Genomic DNA, 19,767 nt, shown 5'->3' with positions numbered 1-19,767 from the left:
TTACTTCTGAAAGGAATATTTACACATCAGAGAAGCTGAATGTTGAGCTTTCACTCAGAGGCAACATTGCTTTCCAGAAGCATGATACTAGTAATTTGAGTTCTTTCAAGCCAGACACAAACATTAATGTTCAGCAGCCCATTTGTGTCAGGCTTGCTTTTCTGCTGGCAGCCTGTATTGCGTAGTGCTTTCATCTGACAGTAGAATGTGCAAGGATGCTTTCTGAAGGAGAATAAAAACGTTACTATCACAAGTGTTTCAGAAGTAACATTTAGAAATGTTTTTGTCTTTTGTTGGTATTTTTTTTCTACTTTTCTAAATTGGTATTTATTCACTCTTCATGTTGGATGATTCCTGTCATGTTGAAGTGTGATTATTGAGCTCTTTTTCACTTTGTTTAAAATGTGTTTAAACTTTGCATTCTAATTATTTTATGCTCTTTACAGGTACACTGAAAGAACTGCTGTATGGCCCAATGAAATATGGGATGTTCCTCTAGAAGAAATTCCTGAAACCTTGGAAGCTTTAAATCCTATAGACATGGAACCTGTAGATGAAAGAGATGTCAGATCACTTTCTAAGAAAGAGTTACAAGTGAGAATTAGTCATGTTGTGTCTCCTAGTAAAATTTTCATACAATGGCTGTCATCAGAAAGCATACTAAAAAGGTACTAAAATTCAAAGAACTTTTCTCAAATTAAGGCATTCTTACTGCAAACTGGTGAAGTATAGTTAGAAGAAACTCTGATTAGGGTTGCATTTGCCACTGGGTACTCTTTTGAATGGTATTGAGTTACCTTGCTTTCTTGAGGAAAGTATAGGAACAGAAGACAGATTGGCACTGTGTTGTGGTTTATTACATGTTTGTGATTCCAAATTAAGTACCTGCTCTAACTCCCATTTCACATCAGTTTTAATGTAGTAAGTATTGGGGCCTGATAAATACAAGACTATCCAGAAAGATCAAATCTTTCTGTTCTTTCTTTTCTCCTCCCCATTCCTTCATTAGAAATCTTGTTAGTAATACCGGTATCCTAAGTTACAGAAGTTCAAGCAAGTTGCTTCTTTCAACATGATTCTAATATGCTGTTAGAAAAGCTTGAAGGCAATTTCTAGACATAGTGTATCAACTTTCCTTCGGTAGATATTTAGGTAACATTTAGGTAATAGCGGCTACTGTTTGAAGATAGTTAAATAGAAATGTCATTACTTAGTGCAAGTTGCTTATTTTCTACCCCTTACTTCTCCTTTCATCTTTTTACTTTCTTGCCTATAGCTACCTAGAGTCCCATTGAATTAGTCATGACACTAAACGACTCAAGCTGTCGAGAGAAAATAGTGCATCTTTCCAATAGTGCTATACAGAATGGTTGGGATCACTCAAGTTAACCCCATTGTTTAAGAAAACATGATCATTTTACAGGATTTTAATCAGATTGCATATGTTTTGAAGCTCCATTTCATCTATGTCTAACATGTCATGAAGAAAAACTACAGTACTACATGTCTGTTGAACAGTTACTAAAACTTTATGCTAGTTAAGCAGTGATTGACTAAATAAGCCCTTTATTCACTGGATAAAATTTTACCGCTGGAAAAGTGTTTATTTGAATGTTAGTTTACAGGAGAAGATGGCTACTATCTACAAAGAATCCCAGCCACAGCGTGTGACGTGGGAAAGTAGTATGCACTGCGCTGTTTACATACATGATTTGAAACAGTGGCAAAGAGGACAAATAACCAGGATTGTCTCCGAAACAAGTGCAGAGGTAAACCTCTTATCATTACAGGGTTCATACTTGTATTTCTTAAGTTTTTAAGCATTCATTGATTAAAGTAATGTAAAATATTTGCTTCTTACTTTTGTGTTAATATTTTCTCATACAACCTTTGCTTTTGTCAAGGGTTTAAGTTACATTGTACATAGCTGCAAATAAGATTACTGTCTCATCAAAGCTCAAATGCTTTTAGCAGGGAACCTGGTAGCTGAGGAAGGCTCATTAGGTTGACTTTGTGTATGTTTACACAACACTTTGCAACATAGCACAAATTTCCAAGCTGTAGCCTAAACAGTTTAGTTTAGATTCCAGAAGCTGTGTGAACCTGAGGGTCATGTTAATTCAAACTTAATGATACTTGCTAAAAGATGGAGCCAGTTGAACTGAGTGCAACACCACAGGAACACATGTAGTCATGCTGTTGCTTGAACCCTAAACTGATGGTGATGCACTGTGCTATGTAGGTGTAGTATTTTCCACAGTAACTTCTCACACAGTGCTGCTTTAAACATGCGTTTTGTTGCACTCATTTGAAAAGAACAAGGTGCATCAGAAGAGGCATTTTGTGAATAGATAACTACTTAAAAGTAAGAGTGGCTTTTTAATCCAGGACTGGATTACCATTAATTCTCTCCACCATCATCAGGTTGTGAATCATAATATCATAGAATGGTTTGAGTTGGAAGGGACCTTAAAGGTCATCTAGTTCCAATCCCCCTGCCATGGGCAGGGACAACCCTCACTAGAAGCAGAAGTGGGACTTTTTATACTTCTGGTTTGCATTATCTGCTTTCTAAGGCTAAGAACCCTTGAACAGCTATTTAACCACGTCAGAATAAGCAGCAAGTGGTGAAGGGGAGCTATTTCAGCTTTTATAGATTTACAAATTTAAGTGCACCAACATAACTGAAAAAGGGGAAAAGAAATTGTCTTATTCAAGTATCAGCCTTTGTAAAGTTGTTTGACACACACCCCCCTCTTTGAGCACATTTGTGTGTTTTGTCTTCTCGGTATGCTGTGGTAGTCATCTGTGTTGCGTGACAGAGACACACATGTAGTGACTTCATTGCAAAGGCCATTTGTTGAATCCTGGTAATGTTCGTTTGAATTTTGTTTACCTATTCAGGCATGCTTTGAATTATCATTTGTTACAGACAATACTAAGAGAGGGTGTTTTAATGTTTCGTTGTGTTTCTTGTCTGTAACAGGTAATACTTTATGATTCTGGAGCTGAAAAAACAGTGGATATCAGCTGTCTAAGAAAACTTGAGGAAAACATGAAGATAATTAGGGCATTAGCAATAGAATGTTCCTTGACAGATATAAGGTAGCCTTTCCCTTATACTGAATAGTAGTATTAGAAAACTAATAATGACATAACTTAATATTTTTCATGTGTTAGCACTGATTATCTGAGATTTGGATGTGGTTTGCTTTTTGAATAAAGAAGAAATGGGATGCCACCTGTGATTTGTTTTATAAAGGGTTTTTGTGGGGTTTTTTTTCCTACGGGTTATGCTACATACCAGTAAAGCAGAAACACTTGCTATAGAAAGAAAGAATATTTATAGGATGAATTATAAAATACTGCACAGGTGATAGAGGTTTTTCTTATTTCACTGAATACTTTTTTCTATGGCTCAGAATTTGAGATGAATCAAATGTCATGAAAATGTATAGGAGGTCTCTCTTTTCTAGACTGTAGAAAAGAGAGAGAACTGGGGTATTCCTCCATGTGTTTGTGTGCTGTCAGTACTGTGAAGAAAAAATAATCATGTTTGCAGCACCCATCCCCTTAATGAATATAAAAAGCCTAATTTGCAGGTTAAGTGTGGATTTTCTTTGTTCTGTTAAGAATGGTGTCACAATTCTGGAACTTGTGATCCTTCTCGTACCAAAGCTATAGTTATAGGGTTATAGTTTAGAATTCTTCCTGTCATGTAGATCCAGAGATGAATACCCATTTCTTTTTACGGTTGACTGTGATGGAGATTGTCTTTTTTCCCTGACAGTTCAGGCAGTTTCAAAAAAAAAAAAAAAATCTAAATTTCATTAAAGGGAAGGGTTTGTGGTTAAGTTCAGAAGATGCCAACTTCTCTTGTACTAAAGGAGATTAAAATCTATTCTATGTTAGACCAACAGGTGGAAGCACACAGTGGACAGCAACAGTGTGTGAATGTTTATCCTATTACCTAACCGGAGCACAAGTAAAAATAATCATACAGGTTTGTAATCAAAACCAGCGGTATTTGTAAAATTTCTGTCAGGTTGTCTGTTAATTTAATTTTTTTCTGAATATTTTCACTCTTCAAAATGTCCTAAGTGGAACTTGCTTAGGTTGTTCTTTCCTGTAGGGGAAAAGATACTTTTTCTTTTTTCTGCTTTACTTTTGTTATTCACTGGAGCATTGGAGCAATTTGGCCACCCAGTGTGGTAAGAACACAGTCTTAGATATATTTAGTTACTGAAGAATAATATGTACGTCTTTGGGATCGCTGGATGCTGACAACTTTCATGGTCAGATGAGCAAGATGATCATGTTCTTGATGAGAATGATTTCAGGAGCTACTATATTAGTTTTCAAGCCTCAGAAACTGAAAGAACAAGTCCGATGCTGTACAAACATCATTAGTAATTGATATCTTCTACTGGTAAAACAAACAGAATTCTTATGAGGGTTTGATTTGTTTAGTGTCTGTTGGCAGCTGCCAGTGAGGTTTTACAGTATGTCTGGAAATAAAAGCACTGATGAGCAAAGTTAGTTATGAGTGGATTTCAAGCTCCTGCTGGAGGAAAACAAGTGTGTGGCAGTTCATTCTAATAAAACAGCTAAGGGAAGAAGTAAGGTTTTATTCTGTTACTTTTTTTTAATGTCATGTTTAGAACACTTGGTAAAACGATAGGAACTGTGACATGGATTACATAAATATTGGTTTCTTCTGATGTGGGCATCAGTTGTTCAACGATGTCCGATTTGCAGTCAGTACCAGTAAAATGAAAAATATGCCTGTAGTTCAGAAGAAAAGCATATTGTAATATGTTGTCCAGCTCTCTCATTTTTTCCAGGAAAGTGATGTGGCTTGTGCATTGCCTGTGAAAATTCTTTGCAAAGACGAAACAGGACAATTGATTGATATTTCAGAACACCTTATTAAAAAGGGTTTGGCTTTTAGAAACAGAAGGTTTGGATACTTTTATATTTTTTTTAGACTCTCATATTCACATTGTGATAAGCTAATAAGTAAAACAAAAATTAGGATTATCCTTTATAGAATATGTAGCAACAGCACTCCATCTTTACTGAACTTACTTGAGTATAACATTATTAATTATATCCATTGCATGTTTCAGTTGTCTAAGTTGGTAGTTGAGATGTTTGACAGTATTTTAATAAGCATTTGCCATCTTTATGTGTTTGATTTTTTTACTTCTGTTATTTTATTCTTTTGCACTTTCCAAGTTCTTTATCAGTTAATATGTTGATATGATTTGATTGAATCTGCTAGAACTAATACAGCTGGTGTGGCTTGCTCAGTCTCCAAGGAACGTCTTAAAGTACATTTAGAGCAAGAGAACACACAACTGGATGGTTGTAATTCCAAAACTGCATGCTCAAGAAACAGCGCTGCTCCAGAGGAAAACATCACTGTTTCTGAGAGTGGAGAAAAATCATGCAAAACATCTAAGTCACTGCTTCAGTCAGGAGTGGATGAAATATATAAATCCCCCGTTATACCTGAAGTTAAACATTTTCAAGCTGTAGTAAGTTCCATTGGACGTGATGGAACTATTTATATAATACCAAAATCATTTGGTAAGATTACATAGAAGCAAATACATTTATGTCTATGAAACTGATAGCTCTGGTATATCAGAATATACCAGATATGTGTTCTGTATCAGAACACAGTTCTAGAAGATTCCTGTTGGGGAGGATTGCTGCTGGGATGTGATGAGGCCTGTGGCGTGGGGGGCGAGGGGTTGCCAGCCCGTGCACCCCTTTCTCTGCGGTAGTGGGGAGAGGTCCTGCGGCTTCCTGGCAGAGGAAACCCAAACCCCCAGGAGGTGGCACCCTATACTTAAACCATCAAAATCGGCTCTCCTGTCCTTCCACCCTCCCAAGAAATCAAAAAAACCCAAGCGCTTGAACAGGCATGTTACTTGCCTCTCTTCTCTAGGCAGTATTGGGTAAAGCAGCAAGTGCTTTATTTTATAGTGTTGAGATTGTGATACATTTTACTAATAATAATGAAGGTACAGTCCTAAAGATGGTTGGAAGTTAGCCAGGTTCTCAAATATTACTGGATTTTTTTCCTTCAGTGTGAGCTCAGTACCCAGTTTCCTTTGGCTCTTTATTTGTACTTTGATAGATTCAGTATCTCTTAATAGTTTCTGTTTGTACTGTTCAAAAGAAGTACATTTTCATCTAACAGATGCAGTGTCGGTCTTCAGTACCATGATAATATATTGTGCTGTAGAGAAATGTTTGCATGTGAGAACACTAATTTTATTTTTTACTCTACAAGTACATTTAACTATTCGATCATATCATAAAACTCTGAAATTCAAAGTACAGTAATTCCACTTGTTCAAGACTGTATTCTCCTTGCAGATGTGGCTATAGACTGTATGCATAGCAGAAGAGGGTCTTCTGGGCACGAGTTTTGTGTTACTTCATGGTGTCCTACCACTGTCTCTGGGAATCTGTTGTCTTGTTCATGGAGAGGCTTTTATATTAGTGCTGCCAAGGTGTCAGTTGCAAAATTTATAGACCCGTCTTCTCTGAGATTAGAATCCAGAGTTACTAATGGCTTCACAATTGGAAATGCAGTTACTTTTTGTTTAAGTAGTAACTTGTTTGCATGTACCAGAAGTTGAACATACATATTCTGTCAGTGTTGGAAAACATTTTTTGGAACAGCACATGTATTTGATGCTTACACGGGTTATAGTGATTAAAATAATTTGTGCTAATCTATAACAGACTATTTTGAATTTTTTTTTTATTCTCCCTCTAGAAATTGAACTAAACAAGCTGATGGCTGAAATACAAAGTAAATTCCAGTGCCTTGGTCTTCTGGAACCCTACAGCTGGAAAAAGGGTGAAGCTTGTGTTGTAAGAGGATCAGATACCATGTGGTATCGAGGTAAAGTTGTAGAACTCGGTGGCAGTACTCTCCAGGTAGGTTTGATTATATGTTTTGTGTGTGTGTGCATGAACATGTGCACATGTATGTAAAAAAATAAAAAAAGGGGGGGGGGGGGAATAATCTAATCCTCTAAAATAAACTTACGATCACACCTTTTTTCATTCAGCTGACCTGACTATCCAGATGCTCATTCTGCTTGAAAGTGTGATAACTGTTCTGATTTTTACCTTTATTTTAAAGATGAATTCTATCTGCCCATTTCAGTTGTTACAATTTTTCCCATAGTTTTCCTGGTGATGATAAATGTTCTTAAGTAAAAAACTACTCTTGGTCACCTGTATGTAATCCCTTTTAGGTTTTTTCTCTTTTTTTGTTGTTGTTATTGTACGTGGAATACTTTGAAAATACTTAGGGCGGGGGGAAGCTAAGCCTATCCCTACCCAAAAAGTAGTGGCTGTCTGGCTTGAATTCTTTCTACTGCACAGGTATAGAGCTACTTTTTCTAATTAACAGTTAATCTTCTCTAAATTCTTGAGTCTGCTCATGCTTTTTGAATGTAGATTTGCAAGTCTCGCACTATCCTAGTTCACAAATTTTATATTTCTTTAAATTTTAAACTGGTGTAGGTTATTATGCAAAAGGTAGGATCTCTTGCAAGACAAGTTTAGAAACTGACCTTCTAATCTGCCATACCAGTTTTTTAATCCTTTCCTTCATTTACACTTCGTCACATCACCTACTTATCAAGAAACCTTTTTTTTTTTTTTTCTTCCCTCCAGAAAAGTGAATGCTGTAAATGAATGCTTTCTCTTATTACACTTGACTTAAAAACCAGGAATTATTTCAGGAAAGCTTTTCTTTTCATATAGGTACAGTACATAGACCATGGTTGCATAGAGCAGATTCCTCCGTGTCATCTGTATCCAACTACGTTGTATTCTGGTATTCCTCCATATTGCATACCATGTCAGCTCTACAAGACAGTACCAGTGAGTAATGGTAAATGTGAAGACATTTTAGTAGGTAGTTACTCAATTTGATACACTGTTTAGTCATACAAAGGTTGAGACTAGTTGCTGGTATTTTATCTTGCCTACGAGGATACCGAGAATAGCTGATGAGGATTGTTTAGCAAGGCAGCTTTTTATCAGGAAATGCCAGATTGCTTTATGAAGTGACCATGCTTCAAAAGCAGCTGTCATTGGAATTAAATCTTTGTGAGACAGGACACAGCAGTAGTTGGCAGGATACTCTGAAGTGGTAGTTCATTTTGTAATAGCAACAACAAGAAGTAAGGCCTGGATTTCTTAATGCAAAATGGCCAGAAAATTGTAAATCCCCAAGTCCTGCAAAAGTATTTATATCATTCTGAACATAGCTGTGTAGGAAGCAATCTGTTATGCTAAACTAATACAAGTGAATTGTTTTAGGGGGGTTTCGTTAGTAAATAATTGATATGTAAATAACATCTTCACATATCATCACATCTTATTGAAATTTGGTGCATTTAGTAAATGTGAATTACTGAAATCATGAACTTACTTTTAAACTTACTTTGAAATAAAACGTTTTCATTGCTGGAAGCAGTTCAGCTGATAGATTGCGAAAAGCTTATAAGCCTGCGGGTTGGGAGCAAATGGATATTGCAGGGAATAAGAGAAGTATTTAAAGTATCCTGTGTTTCTGTTGTCTTTTAATTTTTTTCAGGTGTGATTCTGTATCTTTGGGTTATTCTTCGGGTAACTGTGCATACATACGTTATTATGTATATAGTAAAGGTCACACTTGACAAACAGCATCTCTTTCTAAGCCACTTCAAGATCTGAAAATTGCTGATCAGCTTTGTCGCACATTAAGTTTTAGTGTACCAAGTAGCAGATAATGTTTAAACAGTTGTAGACAAATCAAACGAATGATGTGTGTTTTCAAATAAGTTTCTTAATGGTAGGCATATATTTTCATCATACTATGTTAAGAATAGTAAGAGTATTACTTGTCGGCACCTTAATATGAGAGAGTTTCTTGCTTTTCACCAAATAGATTGGAACTTCATGGCAGCAGGATGCAGTAGATTGCCTTCAAGAACTCCTTACAAATGAAGAGGTTGAAATACATGTTAAGGTAGCTTAATTTATTCATGGATGTGGAATGAAGCTTACCTTTTGTTCTCTTCTGGTTTTGGGGTTTTTTTTTGTTTTAATTTGCATGAAAAATAATAGGTGAAGGAGTATAGCAGTAAACGTATTTCTTAGACAAAACAAAATCCAAAGCTAAAATATTTCTCCTATGACTTTATCATAGTTTTCAGGTCTTAAATGTTTCCTTTAGAGGTATTAATTTTTTTTTTTCCTGTTTGTATTCTGTGTTCCATTCTGACAAGAAACCTACCTACCAACAGTGTAAGTTCTTCTAAATTGAATTTTACATTATGAAAATTTGGTGTAATTAAGTATGGACATGCTTAAATTAATGTATTAACATTATAGGGAAACATATAATCTGTATTGTCTGAAAAACTGCAGTTTCAGATAGTTTAATTTCTAATGATAAATTGTGAAAAAGAAGGGTATGTTGTTGAGTGATCAAACATGGGATAATGTTTTGGTGTTAGACTGAGTAGTGGGTGCTGCCATTCCAGAGGTATATTCCTATTTGTGTCACAACTGATGTTAATAGCCACCCTTACTGGTTTTGTATCTTTGATGAATGAGTATGGTGCATGTAGTAATGACAGGTTTGAATTTCATGTCAACTATTTCTAAAACCTCTGTCACACTATTACTGTTATAATCTTATTCGGTCTTGTATAAATAGGAATTACCAGATAATCCATGGGGCAAGTTGTCCATCAACCTGTATTTTGGTGGAATGTCACTTTCTTCCTTTATGGCATACCAGAAGTACTGTGTTACTGAAGATTGTCAGGACACACCAGAGCTGGTGAGATTTTTTTTTTAATGTGTGTCTTTTGCTGTTGTTATTCTCACATTAAAAAGATTACTCAGTTGCTTGTTGTGACCTTTGATGATTTGTTATTTCTTTTTATATTTCTGTACAGTTTTGTGATGTAAACAGCAGTAAGGCTAAGTACACAGCTCTGTAGCGTAAGTGTACATATGATGTGTTGACAATATTTTATGGAATAGCAAACTGCCAAGAGTTTGTTCTTGGACCTGTTACTGAAAAGAGGTTCTTGTATTTCTATTTAGAGTCCAATTAGGTTTTGTGTTCCTCTAAAAATTATAGGAATAGAGTAAAATTTTTGTCGCTTGAAGGGATTAGGTAATCATACAAATATATCCAAGGAAGGAGGTATTCAAAAGTAGATTTCATCAAGTATTTCAACATAAACCTAGTGATTTCTAAGGGAGTTACCTAGGTTCTTCATTCCAAGTGTCTGGGATATTCATCTGGTGTTCTTCAGAGGACAATTGAAATTTTCACCTAACTTCATTATCTTAACACAAAAAAAATTAGATAAGTAATTTCTCTTCTCTTTTTTTCCCCTTGAAATCTGAGGATCAGGTTTCTTGAAATTACTAAGGCTTTGTTGTTGCATTTGTCTCTTTAATTCTGTTTAAGCCTGCCAATGTTTTTTTCCTTCCAACATGATTCTCTGCTTCAGAAAATAATTTTACAATACAGAGTATGCTGCTGTCACTGCTGATGTAAGTCTTGGCATGCATACCAGTGGACTTGTGATGCAGTTACAAAGATCTCTGAGTGTATGTTAGAACTGAGTAACCATGGAAAACCTAATTGTAAATCAGTCTCTTGTTGCATTTTCATAAAGTCAGCACATGACACACAGCTTCCAGTAAACTAAATAAGGATCTCAAAATGAGATTTTACTCTTAAAACAAAAATGAAATTTGGAAAATAAAAATAAAGCTGTGTGAGAAGGTTGTAAGCAACAAGCATTCAGAAGCCTGGAATGCTTTCAGCAAGGAATATAGCATTAAGCAGATCCATTCCAGGAGTAAGTGGTTCAGAACAATTTATAAGAAAATGAGTATTGGAGGTATTCAGTTGTGGGTGAGGAAAGGAGCTGGTTGCAGGAGCAGAACCCCTGGCATAGCATAAGTACGAAGTGTGCATCCCTGAGAGCATTGAAACATAGTCAGCTCTGGGTTTAGCTGTAGAGGCTAAGCAGCTGTCCTCACAAGCCAATTGGTACACTGCATTGACTAAAGTATACTATTATTATATAACGTATAGCCGTTATATATTTTATTATCTTACAGTTTTGTAACTGTATTTCATTGCTTCAAATCTGTGTTTTCAGGTAAGTAAACTGCTAAGGACTGTATTCTGTTTCTGTGAGTGTTGTAATTCTGCTAATAGTGATAATAAGCTGCTTATGCAGAGCCCACTACATCTGTGTTTTGCTGCAGAGTATATTACTGTCTTTGAGATACACTTTTGTTGAGCTGCACACGTGAGGTTAGGAGCTGGTCTTCGTCACCATATGACAATCCTAGCTTAGTCATTAGCCAGAAAGTTCCCTACTAGGCTGTAGGATATTGGAGACTACGCCAGAACACCAGGCATGGTGAGCTTACAGCAGTGAATCTCATTCTATGTGTATGTGTACGTAGAATCCTAGAATGGTTTGGGTTGGAAAGGACCTTAAAGATCATCTGGTATCAACCCTCCTGCCGTGGACAAGGACACCCTCCACTAGACCAGGTTGCCCAAAGCCCCATCCGACCTGGCATAGAAAAACTCGTCACTGAAAACTTGTTTTTATTTTATTTTTGTTTTCCTGGAGGCTAGTTTTCTGTCAGACCAGGTCATTGAACTAACTTGGTCTGGAGCTGCTTGATCACTGTTTCCAAATTAAGGATAGGTCAAAGGCATGTCAAAAATGAAGTGGTACCTCCCTTTCTAGTGACAGTGTGCATTTACACCACAGTAAGGTAATGCTGTGCACTGTTAGCTTAGCTGGTTCCCACTATAAAATATAAGGAGGCGGCAGCCCCGCCTGTATTTTCTGGCAGTAGTATAGTAGCTAGAGAATTCGTGTGGAATATAGGAAACATGGATTCACTTTTCTGCTTTGCCCAAGTTGATTTCGACCATATGGTTAGAGTCTGGGGAAGGACCGCCTCTAAAAGCTCCCGTTGAAGCTGTTGCATTTATGTGAGATCATGGAATCCTAGAATGGTTTGGGTTGGAAGGGACCTTAAAGATGATCTAGTTCCAACCCCCCTGCCACGGGCAGGGACACCCTCCACTAGACCAAGTTGACCAAAGCCCCTTGGGGGCCCCTTGAACACTGCCAGGGATGGGGCATCCACAGCTTTTCTGGGCAACCTGTTCCAGTGCCTCGCCACCATCACAGTGAAGAATTTCTTCCTAATATCTGATCTAAATCTATTCTCCTTCAGCTTAAAGCTATTACCCCTTGTCCTATCACTCCATGCCCTTGTGAACAGTCCCTCCAACTTTCCTGTAGGCTCCCTTTAAGTACTGGAAGGCTGCTGTAAGGTCTCCCTGGAGCCTTTTCTTCTTCAGGCTGGACACCCCCAACTCTCTCAGCCTGTCTTCACAGGAGAGGTACTCCAGCCTTCTGACCATGTTCGTGGCCTCCTCTGGACTTGCTCCAACAGCTCCATGTCTTTCTTGTACTGGGGCCCCCAGAGCTGGACGCAGTACTCCAGGTGGGGTCTCACAAGAGCAGAGTAGAGGGGCAGAATCACCTCCCTTGACCTGCTGTGTCACACATAACACACTGCACAGCAGCCTACCATTTACTTAGTTTGGATTAAATTCTTCATGCTGAAAAGCACTCTTGCATTGCTTCATTAAGTATACAGTATGGTGTGATGTGTAAATTATATATTAAAAATATGTAATTTCTGCTATGGCTGTACAGATGTAATAAGGAATGTAAGCCATTTTTTAAAAATAGACACAAAGGCAGAAAGGATGGGGGCAACTATTTGAAATAGGTAACTCCTAAAGATGTCTTGGTAGAACATGTTTTTAGTACCAGTATTTACAACTGGACTGCCTATGCCTAAGTGTGGTAGATCTAGCAGTAACCAACCTACTGACAATAAGAAAAGACTGTTAACGTTAATAACAAAAATGTGAATGCCGTTTTTCTTTCAAAGACAGGCACAAGAGCTGACTGAGATACCCAGCTGAGCTACGTACAGTGCTCAGCTGGGTATGAGCTGCAATTTAAGTTGAATCTTTAGAGCCAGGTGTAGTCAGGTGGCCTGCCACAATGTTCCTGATTGTTTTGCAGAAATCTGACCTGTAGTTTGTGTGTATCTATGATCTAGATCTTTACTAGTATTTATCAAGTTAGATTTAAATTTTTTTTTAGTCTTAGGAGTACATACTTTCAATGGAAAAGCTGTTTTTTTCCTAGTTAAGTTTGAGGAACATAATTGGTTTTTTGTACTGTATCCTATGTCAGATCATGCAAGGGGAAGAAGGGGTCAGAATTTACTGTTTTGTTTTGCAGTTATATATGCCTGGTTGCTTCCACTTTTGGTTTTGTTCTGGGCATAATGAAAACTGTTCATCAAGTAGATATGTAAAAATAAAATGTGTTTTAGAGAAATTGTATGTAATGTATCAAATTATAAGAGAGAATAGGAGTTATATTCATGACCTGTGATCCAGCTGAGCTATGTGCTATATATACATCCTTAAGGCATAATTTAATGCACCAAGGATTATTTTGTCATGAGCAAATGAGTTAATGGCATGTAGAACTCAAACTGTAAAATACATGGTTCTAGAAGACAACACTGAAGCATGCTATCCTACTGAGACAGTACGTATCAGTACTTTGCAAAATCTGTTAGGTTTTGAAGGAGTGATAATTCTGGTGTCTAAGGAGTTAAATTACCCTTTGCCTTTCTCTTATGGATAACTTGCTCTGGCAAACTGCAGTAACATTGGGCATGGCATTCACGTTAACCTGTGCCAATTAATTGCTATTAGTTTTTCCTTCTAAATAAGTACCTCTCTTTAAAGGGTATTCCACATTTAATGAATTTTTGAATTAACAACAATCAAGTTAGTATGTTAGGACCATTTCAAAGATATATTCTTTGTATTTTAAAAATGTAAATTAACTAGTTCTGTTCCGTTACCTTTTAGCTAAAGCTTTTTTAAAAACCTAGTAAGTATTGACAGGAAATGTTGATTAATATTTTTTTTCATCAAGGACACACTCCTTTGAGCCAGAAATCATACCAGAGCTAGTTTGCATTTTATTACTAGATATTCATGCTTAACTGAAGTCTGTCTTGGTCTAGGAGCTACGTGAAACAGACATTCCTGTTTTGCCTTCGTACATGTTGCCACAGCTACCTATTCCAGGAGATACCTTTGCTGTTAGAGTTACCCATCTAGTGTCCCCTAAAGAGGTATGTTTTGTAAACATCTCATAGATGTTGCAGACCGGAAATGTTGCAGTCCCATCGTGCTGGTGAAAAAGAAATCACAGCTAACAATTTTAGATAATATAAAGTATTAGTAAGGTTGCAAAATGCTATGGAGCTACTGCTGCTGGTGGTTGTGCAGTGCAACTATCTGAATGAACTCTTACTTGAAATACCCTCTTGGGTGGGGACAGAGAAATAAACACTGGCCAATTTTAAGAATTACAGTACTGCAGTCTGGTACTTACCTTGTATAATAAGAAAATACATCATTGGATTTTAACTTGGTGGAACAATAATTATTTATCTCTTTATTCTCCAAAAATTAAATTACTGCAACATTGTATAGTAATGTGAACATTTTCTGGCTCTTACAGTTGTATTTTACTGTCTTTGGTCAGTGATTGATCATTGATTTTTGTGTAAACCCACACAACTTCCATCTAGTAGTCCCCCAGGCAAAAAGTGGAATGTAATGTTCATTGATCAAATAAAAGATTCCTGTGTGGACTTTGATTGTGGAATGATGACATAGGAGAACAGGAAGTGGTGGGAAGCTGATTGTGTTAGAAAATCTAACATCTTCTAAGTGGATTGATTTATATTTAAGTGCTTGTGTTCATTGTTTTGGAAAACCTGTAAACCAAATAAGAGGTTTTACTTAATTCACCTATGCATGTTGTTTAAACTTTCATTTCCTTGACCTACAGCATTATACTGATGACCCATTTATAAATGAGGTGGATGGAATGTCTTTGCATAGCAAACAAAAGCATTTCAAAAGAAGTTCTTTCATTAACTTTAAAATTAATCTTTCATTTGATATTATGAAGTGAGATTATTTACCAAGTAGCAGGAGGGAGGAATCTTAATAAGACGCAGCTGTGAAATCTTATATGGGTATGTTCTCTAGTATGTGCATTCCTCTCATTATTACTTTGTAACGTTGAAATGTGGTGTTAATAAATCATGACCGTCTTCTGCTTTTGGGAAAATAATGTGTAAATATGAAAGTATTCATAAATTGAGGAAAGAAGAAAGGGGAGCAAGGATGTGCTGAACCTTTTGAAGATGGGAACAAGTAATCCTCTAATAATCCTTGATCACTGGTGGAATTTTGAATGTTCTAAGTCATCTGCAAAAATTGTAATATGAGAGCCTTTTCTTTGAGTAGGTGTATATTTGCCTTGATCCTTCTAAGAACCTTATGCAGCAGTCTACCACAAAGGGAGATGCCAGCTCTGACTTGGAGTTGGAGAGCCTCAATGAAGCCCTGAAATGGTGCAATAAAAGTGTGGAGACTTTTCCTCTTCTAACACACTTCCAAACAGGTATATTGATGTGTTTATTTTCCCAGTTGTTTCATGTAGATGTACAAAAAGCTTGAAATTCTTTTTGAACAACAGGAATAATTATATTTCTATGTATCTTTAAATAAAACTTTTGGAGAGTAAGGAGCAACACTACGCTATAATCCTATGATACGCTATAATCATATGATACGCTATAATCATGTTTTTACTTTTCATGAAGTTGAGATTTCTGTCTCATTCTGCTCTGCTGGAAAATGATGACTTCTGATGCCTGCTAAAATTGATGAACTGAGTTTTGATTGCATATGGCAAAAAAAAAACTTCTTCCCATAAGGTGAATGTCACTGAAGCTGTAACTGTGAAAATCTTGCTATTAAATATTCAACAGATACAAGTTACGTACAGAAAATCATGTTACCAAGAGTTCAAAGTTATGTGAACCCTAAAGAACATCAGTTTAATTCTGGATTTCTCTGTTTAGGCAAAAGAGGGGCTGTAATTCTCTTGTCCGCAGCTGTTGGGCCTAAAATAACATAAAGTGTGTGGGTCTAGAACTTTGTGAAGAAACCAGTTATTGCCAGTACTTGGTTCTACCAACTAGTAAAATACTGGTTGAGATTTGAGGCAGCATCTTCCTTGTGTCCTCCAGACTATTGTCTGTTCTCTTACAGATCGATCTGTTTACTAACCGAAATGTGCAAATGAATCGAAGTTGAAAAGTTTAAATGTTAAACAGCTTGGATCACTATCTTTACAATGCAATTTTTTGTTAATTCTCATCATTGCTGTGTGAGGTAGAGAAACTTGACTTAAATTGCATATTAATGATTGTGAATTGGAGGATGCACAGAACAAAATAGTAGCATGAATTACAGAAGAAAAAACTTGATCACAAAGTAAAATGGATTTTCAAGTTCAATTAGTTTGAACTGCGCTGTGAGTATATTTTGGGGTGTTTAATGGTGCTGGTTTTTGTTTTTTCTTTTACAGGAATGCCTTGCCTTGTAGAGTACCAGGATGGTGTATGGTATAGAGCAAAGCTCCTCTCCATTGCAGAATTTGACCCTGTTAAGGTCCTGGTTCAGTTTGTTGACTATGGTAGTTTTTCAGTTGTGCCAACAAGCAGGTAAATACCTAAGAAAAAAAAAAGCATGTCAAATGTCTATGTGTGTATGTATGTATGTACTTGTAAAACATGTACTTATAAATGTGTTTTTACATTTGATATTATTTATTTTTATATAACTACAGATACATTGTTTATCATCATTTAGCATTAGATTTCAGTTGGAGAGAAGGTAGGTTGGCTGGTTAAATAATTTCTGTCTGCAAGGTATGGGGTTGTGCACCTGCTTCTCTTTTTCAGGTTGTTCTGAGAAGCCCATTATTATAATACCAGATTTCTCTAACATCTTCAGATTACTTAACCTGTGAAGTAGGCTCAGGCTTATAATCTGCTTCTGCACCCAAGAAGCTTACACAAAATAGGGACTGAGCCCTGCAGGTGTACAAACAAATCCTCTGATCCTGTGCAACTGCAATCTGCACAGAAGACAGCTGGGGAATAAGATTAAGGGAGTATCTGAGGGGGGACGCTGCCCGCTTTGCTTGTGTGGAAAATGGAAGTTCAAATCCCTGTTCCGCCTGGTGCTGAGGTGCTCCGGGAACTGCTCCTGTGCTGACACGCAGATGTGTGTCTCAAGCACCCCAGGCTTTTAGCATCCCCTAAGCTTGTCTGAATCTTCTCTCTTGAAGCACTTTCACTTTATAGGTACACTGCTTAATCACATTGACTTGCTCTTGAGCTCATTGGGGAATCTACAGGTCTTGCTGAAGATGAGGCAAAATGGGGATTTGAACAGATGTCCTGCTTCACAGACTGTTAGGGTTGTAGGAGAGAGTGTGTGTTTCATTTCAAGGTTGCACTTCCTGCTCTGCTTCCCCATTCCCTTGCTTCTGGGATAGAAAGCTAGAAGAATGGGGAGATGGCCATATAAAACTAAGGTATCTATTTCCAGTAGTGTGTCTAGAGCACGTCCGGGTGTGAAGCACTTCAGACCAACCACAAAGGTCTGTGTCATTTTCAGATGTACCAGATGTGAAGCCTGCATTCTGCTGACTTGCACTTAAATTCCTTTGCTCAAATCAGTATTGGGTACTCGATTCTCCTCCCCAGGCATTTTACTGGGGACCCAGTGTGCCTGTATGATCCCGACCTGCCTCTCCATCGGCACTGTGCTGAAGCCTTCGGAGGGCCCGGCCCTCCCTGATGAATTGTTGGGTCTGACACCGGCACGTTACTGTAGAGCAGGGACTCTGAACCCAGGTTGCATGCTGCAAATCTGCTGCGTGAACCATGAAGATCTCCTTATGTCCACACTGACAGTTTAGCTCCACAGGTAGATCGTTGCAGGCAAACGCTTTTCATTTTTGTTTTAGATTGCGTCACATACCCTACCATCTGCTGAAGTATCCTGTTCAGGCAGTACGAGCTCTGTTGGCTGGATTTAAACCTGCTTCATATGACAAAAATGTGAAAAGAATTCCTTACTCCCCAGAATGGAGCGTGGAAGCACTGTGGGCTATGATGGAGTGCGTTGAAGGAAAACAGCTTTCTGCTTCCATACTTGTGAGGAACACTTTCCTTTTTTCTCCTAGTTCTTGCTCAGCCTAAAATTCTTAATAGCACTCTGAGTAATTTCTGAGTATTTCTTTTACTGTGAACCCTCATAATTTAAAATTCTGAACCATTTACCATGAAGGAATGCTGATGAAGAGAGAAAATCATGTGGCATTCTTCTTTGTCCTGCCAAAAAAAAAAGTTTCGGAGCATTCCTGTTAGTTTAAAACCAGTTTCCTTTACTTAAAAAGAGAAATATTCTTTGTATAGTCACAGTTCCATTTAGGCAGTGAGTATAGCCAGTAAAATAACTTTTACTGTTAGTTAGCTTGAGATTTAATCTGTTACTGTCAAAGCTCTGTCAACTTCTGGTTTTCAGGCTCTTTCACCAGAGGTCACCATTTCTTTGTATGAAGATGACAAAAATCTAGTTCATATGAAACTCATAGAAATGGGACTTGCAGATTTGGATGAGTGACATGTAAGTACAGTGAATATGAACTACAAATTCATACCATTGCGAAGGTGTGATTTCAGAAGTTTTAAGCAAAGTCTGAACTGTCAGTAATGTTGACAACTAGAATTTATTTCAAAAAAAAAATCCCTTCTGCCCAGACTTCCACTCTTTTAATAAAATAAAAAGCTGTTAAAAAATTGAATTTCTTTACGTGCATGTTACCAAAGCCCACAGTATAGCTTTAAGAACTAACAGGTACTGAAACAAAGAGCCCTAAGGCAATATAACAGAGAGAGCTTTTGCTGCTAGTAGCTCAAGAAGGTAACTTGATCTGTGGCAGCGTACTCTGCCCAAACAACCAAAAGTAATTGTTTTTCTTCATTTTTCAGCATTTGAATGTCCTGTGCCAGTGGTTCTCAGACAGATCCATGATACCATGTGGATGTCCATGCATCTAAGTCAAACAAGGAATATTTTAATTTAAAAGCTTTACAGTACGTGTTGTCTGCAGCAAATACTGGAGGCTTGGATTTTCAAATTTCTTGGCCAACTCTGTTAAGTAGTTGTTTTCCTTCCCATTTAATAAGCACTCTTTTAATCGATGTTTATAGATAATGTTCAGAACACTGTTTAATCTTGAAATAGTGAAACTATTGTTCTGTGATACCATTTTCATAAGAGTAGGTGGAATGAATGTATAGTACTAAATAAATGGATAAGAAGCTGATGCTGGGCACACTTGTTCTAGTATCTTGTTAGAAGACTTGAAGGGAAGATGATAGTTTTATTAGTGTGATGTAACTCTTGTTTATGTTTCAGGCATATTTGGTGACAGACTTCTCCAGTACCAGAGTCTGGAATTGGGAGTGAACAGTTGGGGGTGGGGGAGTGCTACTATCTTTGTTCTGGACATGTTTGCATTGCTGCTGCGTGTTCTGGTTTCAGTCATGATGAGATGGATTGTTTTGGGTGTCCTTGCACCTCCTTCCTACTCCTGGAGCTGCAGTGTTCATTTGAAAGTGTTGGAATAAACAGGAGCTTGC

General features: G+C 37.3%; 1 protein-coding gene across 1 annotated transcript in view; it reads left to right on the top strand.

The window, feature by feature from the left end:
• RNF17 (ring finger protein 17) overlaps positions 1-19,767 on the top strand; it is a 54,328-nt gene extending 34,561 nt beyond the window's left edge. Inside the window, exons 23-38 of the mRNA XM_075742255.1 lie at positions 447-668; positions 1,619-1,769; positions 2,987-3,105; positions 3,913-4,003; positions 4,845-4,960; positions 5,285-5,592; positions 6,797-6,960; positions 7,798-7,917; positions 8,969-9,049; positions 9,743-9,868; positions 14,209-14,319; positions 15,509-15,665; positions 16,638-16,773; positions 18,087-18,276; positions 18,647-18,748; positions 19,544-19,767. Of these exons, the coding sequence (XP_075598370.1) occupies positions 447-668; positions 1,619-1,769; positions 2,987-3,105; positions 3,913-4,003; positions 4,845-4,960; positions 5,285-5,592; positions 6,797-6,960; positions 7,798-7,917; positions 8,969-9,049; positions 9,743-9,868; positions 14,209-14,319; positions 15,509-15,665; positions 16,638-16,773; positions 18,087-18,276; positions 18,647-18,745 (2,191 nt within the window). The 3' untranslated portion in view covers positions 18,746-18,748; positions 19,544-19,767. The remainder of the gene's footprint in view (positions 1-446; positions 669-1,618; positions 1,770-2,986; positions 3,106-3,912; positions 4,004-4,844; positions 4,961-5,284; positions 5,593-6,796; positions 6,961-7,797; positions 7,918-8,968; positions 9,050-9,742; positions 9,869-14,208; positions 14,320-15,508; positions 15,666-16,637; positions 16,774-18,086; positions 18,277-18,646; positions 18,749-19,543) is intronic.

The sequence above is a fragment of the Balearica regulorum genome, chromosome 1 (assembly GCF_011004875.1).
Source record: "Balearica regulorum gibbericeps isolate bBalReg1 chromosome 1, bBalReg1.pri, whole genome shotgun sequence".
Taxonomy (NCBI): domain Eukaryota; kingdom Metazoa; phylum Chordata; class Aves; order Gruiformes; family Gruidae; genus Balearica; species Balearica regulorum.
The sequence above is the reverse complement of the archived record's forward strand: the minus strand, read 5'-3'. Positions and strand labels throughout refer to the sequence as shown.